Raw genomic sequence first — 13,963 nt, forward strand, 5'->3', positions numbered from 1 at the left:
CTACACTCCTTGTCCACAGCTAAGAAGAAATACACTAAGGGGTCCATAAGATGATTATTTTTAAAAGTTCCCCCTAAAAAATACACCTCTCAGAAAGGAAATAATATAAGAGAACAAGAAGCTTTGCCTGACTCTTCTAGAACCAGTGTTAAAAACTGAAGATGTTGGGATGTGTGGGTGGCTCAGTTGGTTAAGCAACTGCCTTCAGCTCAGGTCATGATCCCAGAGTCCTGGGACTGAGTCCCGCACTGGGCTCCTAGCTCAACGGGGAGTCAGCTTCTCCCTCTGACCTTCTCCCCTCTCATGCTGTCTCCCACTTTCTCCCTCTCTCTCTCTCAAATAGAAGAAATCTTTTAAAAATATATTAAAGAGAAAACTGAGGATGCTGAAAATTTTTCTTAGAATAAATTTTACACATTGGGGCGCCTGGGTGGCTCAGTCAATTAAGCCTCTGCCTTCGGCTCAGGTCATGATCCCAGGGTCCTGGGATCGAGCCCCACACTGGGCTCTCTGCTCAGTGGGGAGCCTGCTTCCTCCTCTCTCTCTGCCTGCCTCTCTGCCTACTTGTGATCTCTGTCTGTCAAATAAATAAATAAAATCTTTTAAAAAAATAAATAAATAAATTTTACACCAAATTGTACCTGAATGGCTTTTGTTGGTTGCTTGCTTTTTTAATTAATGGATGACTTTTAACTTATTTTTAGAACCAGTGTGCAGATATTTGCAATTATGTGTTAATGCAATTTTCTAATACTGAACCATGCCATTGGCCCTGTCACTCTACTTTGCTATTTATACATTGTGAGTAACATTCTTGTTTTCTATTTATGGCTCTGAATGAGCTGTTGAACATATGGGAAAAATAACAATCTATGTTTATTAAACATATTTTTTGTTGACAGCAATAATGGAAAAATATCTCTTACGAATGCTCATGTTAGAAAACAGTGAAATATTGATAGTCTGTGCAGGGAGTTCTCAGAGAGTCTGGAAGTCTTTACCATAGTGGCTGGGGGCCACAAGAGGTGATTCTAATGGTCTGTGAGCGCTGTCGAAGCCCTCCCACGAGGGGCTCTTAGATCTTTATGGCTCAGATGTAAAATTCACTTTGGGACAGAGTTGCAACATGAGGTCTCACCATGGGAAATAGATGGTAGTTAGGAATTTTTTTCTCCAAAATTTTATATGTGTATGTTTTCCATTTTCAACCCATTTGAGCCATAATTACAGAATGTTGTGGTTTTCAGGAACTATAGCTTTTATAAGTTAGTGTTCTTGAAAGAAAGCCAAGTGATTTAAATGGTATGACTACATAATGTTAGAATTTTAAAAAGATCAACCCTGAAAGGTCATAAATCACAACAGATCAGTGATTCAAAACACTAGCTCTATCACAAATGCCTGTGGGGAATTTCTTAAAAAGAGATATGCCAGACTCAATAGGTCTAGGCAGGGGCCCCGAAATTTGCATTAAAAAAAATTTACTACATGATTTGATGTGTGGCCCAGTTTGGGCACCGCTGTCCTAGATGAATTGTGAAAGTAAGTATTAAAACACTTGTACTAAATGTGTCATTTAACCCAGAGACCAATTATCAAGGTAAACATTGAAAGAAGAGAGTCCTCCCCCCACACCCCCAGTTTTGACTTTCTGTAGCAGCAAATTCTCAACCCCTCCCCCTGTGGAGCATTTGAAGTCAGGGTCAGAGTGGTGACATAAACACAGCTTGTACCTTGACTGTCAAAAGGATGTCAGAACCTCAAAACTCATTTCCTGTAACCTTTTCATGTATCAACAAATCTATTACAATTAGGAAGATCATAATTTCCAAAAAGTATGTTACTTGTTCATCTAATGTAATGATCTAAAATGAATGCTGCAGTTTGCTTTACTCATGATAGCTCCGACACGGCTCGGAGAGAATATTATTTAAAAATAAAACCACAGATTTTAGACTGAGATTGATCTGAATTCAAATCCAGAGCTTTGCCAATTAATGTTTATCCTGGGCAGTGAGTTAACCTCCCCGGGGTTTAGTGTTCTCAACAGTAGACGGGACATAAAACTTTAAGATCGCTCAACTTAAAACCTTAAGCTCAAGAGTTGGGGCAAACTGGGTATTATTTCTCCAGCCCCTTCCCATGGTCAGAACTCCATAAACAACAGCTCTCATCAGTAGTGTAAAATCTAGCATTAATAAGGTTTTTTCCCCAAAAGGCCCACTGCTTCTAGAACAGCAATATAACCAGCATAGTAATGTGATAACAGAGGTATAAACTCTATTAATGATTAATAAATGATAGCTAATGTCTTCTCTTTTTTGAAATACAGGCTAGGAAAATATATACTTTCTTTCACGTGTAGCTGAAAGTTAAAAGTTTATAGGTCTTAGGAAGATAGAGTCAATGAGATATTTTCTCTCTCTTTAATAAGGTGTTTTTCACTGAATGAGTAAGAATTAAAGTTAAGGTCCTCTTTGGAGATGGGCACTCCATTCTTATCACGGTTGACAGTAATACCTTATGCCTCTGAAGGGTTCGCAGTGTTCAAATTTTTCTCACACACCTCGTCTTCTTTAACCTTCTCAATATCCATGAAGGGCAAGGGTGGCCGTGTGAGAACTTGCAGGTGAAAGCAGTTTAGAGTAGAGACCAAATGGATCAGGCATGGTCAATGCCGCCGAGGCAGAGTCAAGGCAAAGCACCCAGTTTGGGGCTATTTCCCTTCCTCTGCACTCCCTAGATTTTGCTGGTAATTTCTTAAAACAGAAGAGGGACAACAGCCCCCGCCCCAGCTGCGCTAATGTCTTTGAGCGTAAAGCCAGAGTGCTGGTGGGGAGCTGTGTCCGACCATCAGCCTCCTCCACATGGGAGGGGTGGGTGAGGCTGTTCCCTACAGTGGTGCCCTGGAAAAGTGGATCCCAGATCCCAGAATCAAATTAAACTCCTCCAGGAGAGTCCAGGCTGACATTATGTCCTCACGTCTGAATTCAGGGCTTAGCTGCAGCTAAGAAGAGAAGAGCAGCACTTCCAAAGGATTCTGGTCCCGGGGCACAGCAGCCCGTGCCTGGGAGCCTTGGCCCCGTGGTTTCTGCGGAAGGTCTCCCACCATGTTGTCTGAGATGGGATCCACTGGGTCCTTGATCATCTCCCAGAACTAGCTGCATCTAGAGAGGCCGGAGGACAAAGTGACGGCGTCTTCTGGACAAAAATGGCTTCTGAAATGCTGGCCTTGCTATTTGTAATTGCTGTACTTCATTCCACATTCCTGTGTTTCTCTCTTCAGCTTCTCCCATGCTAGTCTTCTTTCTCAGTACATTACACCAGTAGATCTGGGTTCAAAGACTTCTCTCTCTCACACACACACGTACACACACACACATTCAGCACGTGTTCTTTGATATTTTGTAGTGGAAGGAAAGATCAGTGCTGTGTAGTAATGACTAAGTGGCCTGAGGTATTTTATGGCTCTAAAATTTAGTCAGTTGACTTTTTAAAAGAGGAGTGTGAGAGTTCATACATGTAGAAAGCTTTGACTTCAAAGGTAGGTATTCAACACTCAAACTGAAAGGCTTAAAACATGGCATCCCTTAGCCTGCTCTTTTTTCTTCTAGAAGCATCTCTGGAAGGCAGACTACTCAACGCAAGACCTTGTCCTTGAGGACTGAGTTGTATAGGCTCTTAAAACTCTATCCTAGTAAGGCTACCCATCCCCATACTTCTTTTTCTTTTCTTTTTTTTTAATTGGCATGCAACATTATATTAGTTTCAGGTGTATGATGTAACAATCGATATTTGTATATACTGAGAAATGATCACCACAGTAAGTCATTAAGATTTATCACTATATGGAGGTACAGAATTTGCCTTCCTGTGAAGAGGACATTTGAGATTTACTCTCTTAGCAACTTTCAGCTATGCGGTATTCTTAACTGTAGTCCCAAGTTGACTATTAACATCCCCATAAATTTCTTCTTCTTTTTTTTTTTTTTTTAGTAACTGGAAGATTGTACCTTATGACTCCCTCTTCCCCATTTCACCAGCCCCTTTCCCCTGCCTTTGGAAACTACCAATCTTTCTATCTGAAAGACTGATAGATTCTATCTACCTATCTCTCTATGAGCTTGGTTTTTTGTTTTGTTTTTGTTCTTTGTTTTTTGTATAAGTGAGATCATATAGTATTTGTTTTTTTCCATGTGACTTCTTTCACTTAATATAATCCCCTTGTGGTCCATTCACATAGTTGCAAATGGCAAGACTTCATTCTTATTAATGGCTGAATGATATTTCATTGTGTATATACACCACATCTTCTTTACCCATTCATCCATTGACAGACCCTTGGGTTGTTTCCAAATATTGGCTACTGTAAATAATGCTGCAACAGACATAGGGGTGCAGGTATCTTTTCAAATTAGTCTTCTCTTCTGTGGATAAATACCCATGAGTAGAACTAATAGATCATATGGTAGTTCCATTTTTAATTTTTTGAGAAACTTCTATACTGTTCTCCACAGTGACTGCACCAATTTACATTCCAATGCAATGGATTTCCTTTTCTCCATATGCTGGCCATACTTGGTACCTCTTATCTTTTTGGTAACACCATTCTAACAGATGTGAGGTGATACCTTTCTTATTTATTTGAGAGAGAGAGAGAGAGGATATGTGTGCATATGCTCAACTCGAGGGAAGAGTAGAGGGAGAGAATCTTTAAGCAGACTCCTCAGTGAGCACAGAGCTCAACAGAGGGCTCCATGTCACGACCCTGACATCATGACTTGAGCCAAAAACCAAGAGTCTGATGCTTAAACGACTGAGCGAGCCAGGTGCCTGATGTGAGGTGGTATTTTACAGTGATCTTTATTTGCATTTTCCCTGACGATGAGTGTTGTTGGCCATCTGCATGTCTGTCTTCTTTGTAAAAATGTCTATTCAGATCTTCTTCCCCTTTTTTAAAATGGGCAGAGGATTTTGTTTTCTTCTTTACTATACTGTGGTATGAATTCTTACTGTATTTTGGATGTTAACCCCTTATCAGATACATGATTTGCAAATATTTTCTCCCATCCCATAGGTTGTCTTTTCATTTTGTCGATGGTTTCTTTTGGTGGGGAGAATTTTTTAGTTGGAAGCAGTCCCACTTGTTGATTTTTGCTTTTGATGCCTTTGCTTTTATTATCAAATCCCGAAAATCATCACAGGACTGATGTCACCACCCATGTTTTCTTTTAGGAAAGGAGTTTAATGGTTTCAGATCTTACACTCAAGTATTTAATCCATTTTGAGTTAATTTTAGTGCATGGCATAAGACAGTCGTCCAGTTTCCTTCTTTTGTATGTAGCTGCTCAGTTTTCCTGCACTATTCATTGAAGAGACTTTTCCCATTATATATTCTTGGGTCCTTTACTGTAAATTAGTTGACAATATATGAGTGAATTTGTTTCTGGGCTCTCTATTCTGTTACATTGATCTAAGTATCTGTTTTTATGCCAATACTATACAGTTTTAAAAAAATTTTTTGTTAACATATAATGATTAGCCCCAGTGGTACAGGTCTGAGAATTGCCAGGTTTACACACTTCATAGTACAGTTTTGATTACAGTTTTGTAATATAGTTTGAAATCAGACAGCATGATGCCTCCAGCTTTGTTCTTCTTTCTCAAAATATTTTTTAGCTATTCAGGGTCTTTTGTGATTTCATACACATTTGATGATTATTTGTTCTAGTTCTGTGAAAAATGCCATTGTAATTTTGATGGGGATTATTTGAATCTGTAGATCACTTTGGGTACTATGGCTATTTTAACAATATTAATCCTTCCAATCCATGAGCATGGAATATCTTTCCACTTCGTTCTGTATTCTTCAATTTTTTTTCATCAATATAATTTTCAGTGCACAGACCGTTTACCTCCTTGGTTAAATTTATTCCTAGAGATTTTATTCTTTTGATGCAGTTATACATGGGATTTTTTTTCATAATTTTTCTGATTGTTCATTAATGTATAGAAAGATGACAGATTTCTTTGTTTTGATTTTGTACACTGCGATATTACTAAACTCATTTAATAATTCTAACCACTCACTTCTTTATCTTGAGTGTAGACACAAAGGCTGTGTGTTGGGTGGAAGGTGTGGTGTGTGAGGAAGGAAAGGAAAAGAATTGCTGTTATGTCCTATTAGGAATCAGGGAGAGAAAAACTGCCAGGAGGAAAAACTGAAGGGGACTTTTAAAATATGGTGAATTTGAGACAGAAGAGTTATAAGAGGAAAGAACAGTATGTGTTTTCATCCACTCAGTGAGTTATTTTTTGGTACAAACATTGTACCAGACCACCGTGTGTACACTTATTAAACTTAAACCCTAATGGGAAAGAACAAACAAAATTATGACTTATGTTTATAGATAGACAGAAAGGGGAGGCCTCCCTGGCAGTGATGGAGGTTTGTGGTGGGTCACAGAGAATGAATCTGGAGTCCTTCTGGACAAGATCAAGTTACCATGTGATGAGCAGTAGGATACTTCCAGCAAGAGCAAAAGCCCACGAGGCAAGCAAGAGCTTTGTGTGTTCACAGAACTGAAAGCCGGGTTTGGTTCCAGTGAATACAGAAAGAGTGGCCCATGATGAGGTGGTGAGCTGGTGGGGCCCAGGGCACAGACGACATTCTAGAGCACAGTCATGGTTACATGTTTACACTTTGTCTCTAACAAAATGGGAGAGCTCTAGTGGGTTTTAAGGGAGTGACATGATGCTCTTATGTGTTACAAACATTCCTCTGGTTGCTGTATGCAGAATACACTGGAGTAAAGCAAGAGTGGAAATTGACAGAGTAGAAAGGAAATATTTGAATAATGGACTGATGGAAGCTTGGGTTGGAGAAGGTAGAGAAGGAAGCCGACTTGAAAGCAGTTATGACAGGACCTGCTAATGGACTGGATGTGAGAGAATCTGATTAATTTTGGTTTTGAAACTGCTGGTTGCATTTCCTGAAATGGGAACATTGGGCTTGAACATGTCACATTCCTGTGAGCAACTATGTGAACTTGGGGCTCCAAGGAGAAGACTGGAAATACATATAGGGGAGTTCTCAGCTTACAGATGATTTACAGCCATGGGAATGGATGAGATCATGAAGGAAATGCCCAGTTCCAGGAACATCCATGTACAGCAGCCTCTGCACATAGTAGAGGAACACAAAGAGCAACATTGCCAGCTTTTTCTTGGGGAGGAAGACAGATCAGAGAGGAAGGAGCGTTCCACAAAGGAGAGGCTGATTATGTAGGTTGAATATGGCTAAGAGGTCAAATGAGCACAACAAAGCCAAAAGAGACCACTGGTTTAGCAATATGGAGGTCACTGATGAGATAACCAAGGGACTAGGTTTAGGGTAGATGGAAGTTAGGAGGGAGTGGAAAAAATATCCATAGTTCTTTGGAGAAGGTTAGTCTAGAAGGAAACCTAAAAATGGAGTTGTACCTGCTACTCTGTATTTATCAGTGCATTTGTCTTAAGCAGTTCCATGTGTTATTCATTTCTTGTGGCCTGTCTGACAAATTGCCACAAACTTGGCGACTTACAATAATGCGAATTTATCCTTGTATTGTTCTGAAGGTCAGAAGTCTGAAGTCGGTTTCACCAGGCCCAAATCAAGGTATTGGCATTTTGTGTTCCCTCCAGAGGCTCAAGGGAAGAATCTATTCCTCTTTGGTCTTCTGGCGGCTGCTGGCATTCTCTGGTTTGTTGTTTTGCCACCTGTCTCTGCCTCTATGGGCACATTGCCCTTTTCCTTTTCCATATGTGCCAACTCTCCCTCTGCCTCTCTCTCATAAGGCTCCTTGTGATTGCATTTAATCCAGGAACATGGCCCCATCTCAAGATGCCCAACTTCCTCATATCTACAAAGACCTAGTTTCTTTATAAGGTGACATTTACATGTCCCCTATAACTTTCAGGGCCGTTATTTGGCCCACTATACTGTACTAGGTCACTAATTCCTGAGACTCTGAAGTTGTTTGTAGAGTTGATGATTTTAAGTGCATCGTACTTCTCATTCCGGGATTTCTTGGGATTTAGAAACATCTATTGAAATATTTAAATGTATAATTCGTTTTTCATAGATGAATCATGGTTATTAACTCCTAATTGATATTTGAGACAAAACATAAACATAGCTTCAAAAAGAATTTCAACTAATAGTTAACAATGGGAATGGACTTTTCTTATCAACACTGCCATTATTATTATTTTTTAAAGATTTTATTTATTTATTTGACAGAGATCACAAGTAGGCAGAGACGCAGGGGGAGAGAGAGAGAGAGGGAGGAGGAAGCAGGCTCCCTGCTGAGCAGAGAGCCCGATGTGGGACTCGATCCCAGGACCCTGGAATCATGACCTGAGCCGAAGGCAGAGGCTTTAACCCACTGAGCCACCCAGGCACCCAACACTGCATTGTTAAGTACCAGGGTCAATCTTTATGAATTCTAAATAAATAAGAAGTGAATGATTACAATGAGTGAGACAGACACATAATGCAGTATTACTATGTTGACCTTGTTGGTTCTAAATTTATTCCTACAGACATTATTTAATATGAATAACTAAATTATTTTCACTTTAGGTAATTTAATAAAATAATTTACATGCATATATCAATAGAGAACCATAAATTATACATGTGTGGTTTTAAATAGATCCACTTAAATGCCTATATTTGGTGTTAAATGTATTCAAAACTCTGTCTAGGCTGTGCTTAGGTCTAAGCTCCCCTCTACTCATCCTTTGGGATATGCTTATTTGGGACCTCCTCCAAGCGGCATTTCCTGCCTCATTCAAAATCATAATTCCCTTTGCCTGAATCTTACTTTGCCTGTCTCATGGTTCTGTCTATGCCCGGAAGACCGTCTCATTTATGTTGGAGCCCCCTGCACCTGGCACTTTTTTTTTTTCCTTTTTACTCTGGGCAGAGATGGGTCCTGGCTACTTCATGCCATCATTTTTGAGCAGGAACGAGGAGACAAGCAGAACTGTGAACCATCTGCCCAGATTCTCTCCCTCTTCCCACCGTCTTACCCTTTCCCTCTCATCATGCAGACATCAACGAAGTACATCTCAGGAGTAGCTATCCTTTTTAATTTAGCAGCTTTCAATAACATAGACTTTTCACACAATAAAGACTAATTTTTAAACAATAGTCTTTTGTGTATGTACTTCTTTATAAAAGCAAATTTCCCTCACTTTACTGGCTTTGGCTTTTTTTTTTTTTTTTAAATTAGCTTGTTTTTGACAATTCACCAATGTAAATGAAATTCCCTCAAGCCAAATGCACTCCTTCTCCCCAGGGCCTCGTTCCTAAAACAATTTCCAGACCTTTAAGCAAGTACTTTCAAACACTGAAATCAAGGAGAAAATACGACACAATACATATTCAAAGACTGAACTCCCTTGAGCATTTAATCTCGTGGCCCTGGGCACAGCTGCCACACCCTTGGCCAGCCTCGAGACTGCAGCGTGGGTGGCTAAGGCAGCCTTCTCTGGGAATGCCTTGGGGCCCCCAGGGGACTGCCCCTCAAGATGTCTTGACTTCCAAAGCCAGCCCTCTTGCCTAGTAGCTGCATGACCTTGGGTAAATCATTTAACTACTCCGGTTTCTCACTTTGCTCACCCTATAAAACGATGCCAGGGAACCAAACAGTCCGCTAAGTTGCTAACCATCTAACAGGCATCGACGCCTCCTCTTTACATAGATCATCGCTGCATACTCTACATGCGAGTGCAGAGAACTCTTTCCATTCTAAAGTGGTTCAAATGCGGAGTTGACCGGTGAGCAAGAGTTGGAGGGACACAGATTTCTCAGACACCGCTCAGAAACCGTCTTTGCCTACTGCGTCCACACATTTTTTCCATTTAAATAATTTCAAACACCCTATTTTCAGCATCCATTTAGCTTCAAAGCTATTTGCTTTAATTGTAGCCAGAGACAAAGTAGAGGGAGGCCGTTTTAGGTCATCGTGGCACTGCCTGTACCAACACTTTAATCACCAAGCCCTTCATTAGATGCGAGGTACTCACCACTGGATGAAGTGGGGTTCCTGGAAACATAAATTGCATCTGCTGGGCAAGCATCGCGGCAGCCGTTTTTTGCTGGATCAGATTGTTCCTCCCATTAATTTCTAGTTGAGTTTTTAAATGTGTTGGAGGATGAAGATACTTGCAGTTCTCTCTTGAACAACGGCCCTGTAAAACGAATGTTTTGGTTTTAGCACTGCTGGGAGCAGCTTTCATCTATGGCCAACCACTTCCCAATTGCTCCACGTACACAAAGGCAAGGATGCCGTGCGTGCGTGCGTGCGTGCGTGCGTCCGTGCGTGCGCGTGAGGGCGTGCGTGCGCATGCGCACTCGTGTCGGAACGTACAACGGACTTGCAACATAGAAGGCGTGAACCAGGCAATAAATGGTTATCGATCTTGCTCAAACCTGTTCAGCAGAGAAGCTTTCTGAGATTTTTGTGTGTGTGTGTGGTGGTTCTTTCTAATGGATTCCAACTCTGGCAAGAGACTCTAAAGAAATCTGAGTGCTAGGAATAAAGGCAGACCCTTCTCCTAGGCGGGTGGAAGGCAGCCAGAGGAGCATTTTTTATGGGAACTTATCAAAAGGACTCTCTGAACTTGCTCGATGGTGGTTTGTGCGTGCTGGAGTGCTGACCAAGGATGAATGGTTACGTGCCGAATTTGTGCAGTGGGGACAGTAACAAGAACTTCTTGAAATGCGTGTTCCAGATTGGCTGAAGATAACCCTTGTCCAAATCACTGAAGAAGAGGCAAAGGTCTCTAGTATAGGAGTGGATATTTCTTAGTAATAGATACTTTAGTGAACATTCCAGGCATTAAACTCAGATAATTACCTGCAATTAATTAGTTTGATACTCAAAAGCTGTTACCCCACGTCCATTCCCCCACTCCCATGACAGTTGTATCAAATTTAATGTCACAATAGGACACAGTGAAGAGCGTTTATGGCTGAAGTAATATTTTGATGTTAAAGTCGGCCCGACGAAAACAATTAATTAGGTGACAGGTGTGCATAAAGCCAGTCTCGGAGAGTAATTGCAAATGTAGTGTTCATACTGAATTCCCAAGTTTTCAAAATTACCGATTGAGAGAATCATATTGATGTGTGAATTATGCAATTTCTGGAGAACGAAGAACAGACTGTGCTAACCCGTGTATTATCATTCCCTAAAGAATTAATCTGTTTGCAACCAAGAACAGAGAATATGGGTTTGTTTACCAGATATAAAAATAATTTTAAGCGGCAAGCTTGGGGGATCTGGGGAAGCAAATTTGTTTACAGTCATCCTAATTCTAAACATCTGGAATTCTCACTCGGTTTCCCGCTCATTTCAGCTGCACTTTTGGCAGCGTAGTCTCCCTCTCCAGCGTGAACCTTCCCCCACCACCATGGGGAAGTGCAGGTGTCAGTGGCAGGCCGGGTCTTCGTGGTCTGGGCTGATCAACCAATGTGTCCTAAGGGTCTACTATTAGCATTAGCGGTTGTGTCACCCTCTGCGGGCAGGACACAGGCAGGTACTGGCGACATCAAAAGGAACTGGTCACATTTCTGCTAATAAAATTCTGTAACAATGGTTATAGGTCAGTATGTCTCCTTAGTCTCAAACTTGTATTTTGAATGTGTCCTGCAGCTTCCTGTGTGTGAAACAACCATCCCAAGTCAATGACTAGAAGGTCTGTTATAAAGACATAGGTAAACTGGAACCATGATGAAAAATAATCTATATCCAAGAGGCCTAGGAATCTCTCTCTTTCTCTCTCCATCTACTTGTCTCTGCAGTTTGGGGCAGGGTAGTTTTTATCCTAACTTTCCTTTGCTCTGTGTTTCATGATGTCCTCTCTTGACAGTTGCTGAGGTTGCTAAAATCAAGTCTCCGAGAAGCATGCATGTGGAGTCAGCTCCTATAACACAGGTGTGTGACCAGTCTCTGGATTGGCTGTGTACAGGCCAAGTACCCAAATACGCTCTTATCATCTATGATGGGAAGTCGTTTGTGGGATACAAGATGTAGCTCCCACCCACCATCAGCAGGGGCGGGAAAGGATTAAACGGAATGCCATTTCTCATACAGAAGCTATGCACCCCAGACTTCTGACAACCTCATTCCACACTCTCGTTAGGCACAAGTACTTTATCTGGAGGCTGACCCCCAGAAAGGCGCAGGTATACAAGATACCCGTATAAGGCCTGTGTGCACACAGACAGCTGGCCCTAATGAGAGAATTCGGGGGAGGAGAGTTCCATACCATGGGGATGGAGTCTGTGAAGCGTCCACACTTCTACCAGTTTGGCTCTTCAATTCTGCTTATCCATATAAGCGTTCCTCTGATTCACTAGCCTTCTAATGTAATCCTTTGTAGCTATATGTAAAAATTTTGATTAGGCTAGAAAAAATACGGTTTTCTTATAAATGCTATTATCTTTTGATACAATTAGGACACTTAAGGAACAGTGTAAACTATTTTCAGCCAAGAGAACATGATTTACAACATTGAATGAGTAATTTATTGATGGAACCTTCTTTTTCATGAGAATTAATGCAATTTCCTGGTGTCCTTACTTACACACTTGGAGTAAGGCATGTTATTGATCACCCATGTGCCAGACAAGCTATACGTGGTTATCTCATTTTCCCCTTACAAAACAGCCATAATGGTACCTATCTTACAAAATAGCAAATGTACTCAGAAATATTAAGGAACTTTTTGAGGTCATATAATTGGTAAGTGGTAGAGCTAGATTCTAAATTCATGTCTACCTGACTCAATTTCACCACTACACCAAGCTATTAGTAACTGTTAAAATCTAGAAAAAAAAATATCTGGCAATATTCTTGATAAAATAATATGGGTGCATTCTATAATAATAAGATGTATAACTCAATTTAAAATGTGGTAAAATATGAGAATTTGAAGAAGAAAAAAGATTATTTGCCAGGGTCTGTCCTTCTATAGGGGGTTAGAGAAATGGTTAAGCTCACAGGCTCTGAAGGCAAACTCCTGGGCACATAACTTGATTTTGCTCATTCCTATCTGTGTAAATGTGAGCAAACTACTTAAATTTATTGCGCATGCTTTATTTATTTGTACAATTAATAAGATGAATTGTGTTTTCTCTAAGGGGTGTAGTAGGATTCAATGAATTAATATATGTACAAAGTTTAGAGGTACATATGCCTGGTACATAGTAAGCACTGAGTAAATGTTGTGAATATTACCAGAGAAGGGGGATGCCTGGGTGACTCAGTGGGTTAAATCTCTACCTTCGGCTTAGGTCATGATCTCAGGGTCCTGGGATGGAGCCCTGCATTGGGCTCTCTGCTCAGCAGGGAGCCTGCTTTCCCCCCTCTCTCTGCCTGCCTCTCTGCTGTACTTGTGATCTCTCTCTCTGTCAAATAATTAAAATCTTTTAAAAAAATATTACCAAAGAAGGAGAAAACATTTGTGTATGATAATTTGTTTGCAGGAGGTGCCGATGACAGATTTATTTATATTTTGTGGCTTTTTGGTTCTTCCGTAGAACAGAGTTGTATTTCAAAACTTGGTGGGAGCTACTTAATTACACTTATTCAAGTATCTTACATTTAAAAATATTTTCAGTTCTCTGGGGTATTTCTGTAAGTACCCATATTTAAAGAAACTGCTCTGGGGCACCTGTGTGGCTCAGGGCATAATCTCAGGGTCCTGGGGCCCCGTGACAGGCTTCCTGCTCAGAGGGGAGTCTGCTTGTTCCTCTCCCTCTGCCCCTCCCCGCAAAGTGGGCTCTTGCTCTCTCACTCTGTCTCAGACAAATTTTAAAAAATTTAAAACATTAATAAAAAATAAATAAACAGCCCCACACCATAGTTCAGTCTAGTATTAATATGGTGAAGTGTGTTACACCATGGAT

The 13,963-nt window shown here is 40.7% G+C and overlaps 1 protein-coding gene across 8 annotated transcripts in view; it reads right to left on the reverse strand.

Moving 5' to 3' along the window:
* Positions 1-13,963, reverse strand: part of MBNL2 (muscleblind like splicing regulator 2) — a 156,974-nt gene that overhangs the window by 45,579 nt on the left and 97,432 nt on the right. For all 8 annotated transcript variants that reach the window (XM_032314981.1, XM_032314984.1, XM_032314985.1 and 5 more), the window contains exon 3: positions 10,075-10,239. In XM_032314981.1, the coding sequence (XP_032170872.1) occupies positions 10,075-10,239 (165 nt within the window). The remainder of the gene's footprint in view (positions 1-10,074; positions 10,240-13,963) is intronic.

The sequence above is a fragment of the Mustela erminea genome, chromosome 15, assembly GCF_009829155.1.
Source record: "Mustela erminea isolate mMusErm1 chromosome 15, mMusErm1.Pri, whole genome shotgun sequence".
NCBI classification, from domain to species: domain Eukaryota; kingdom Metazoa; phylum Chordata; class Mammalia; order Carnivora; family Mustelidae; genus Mustela; species Mustela erminea.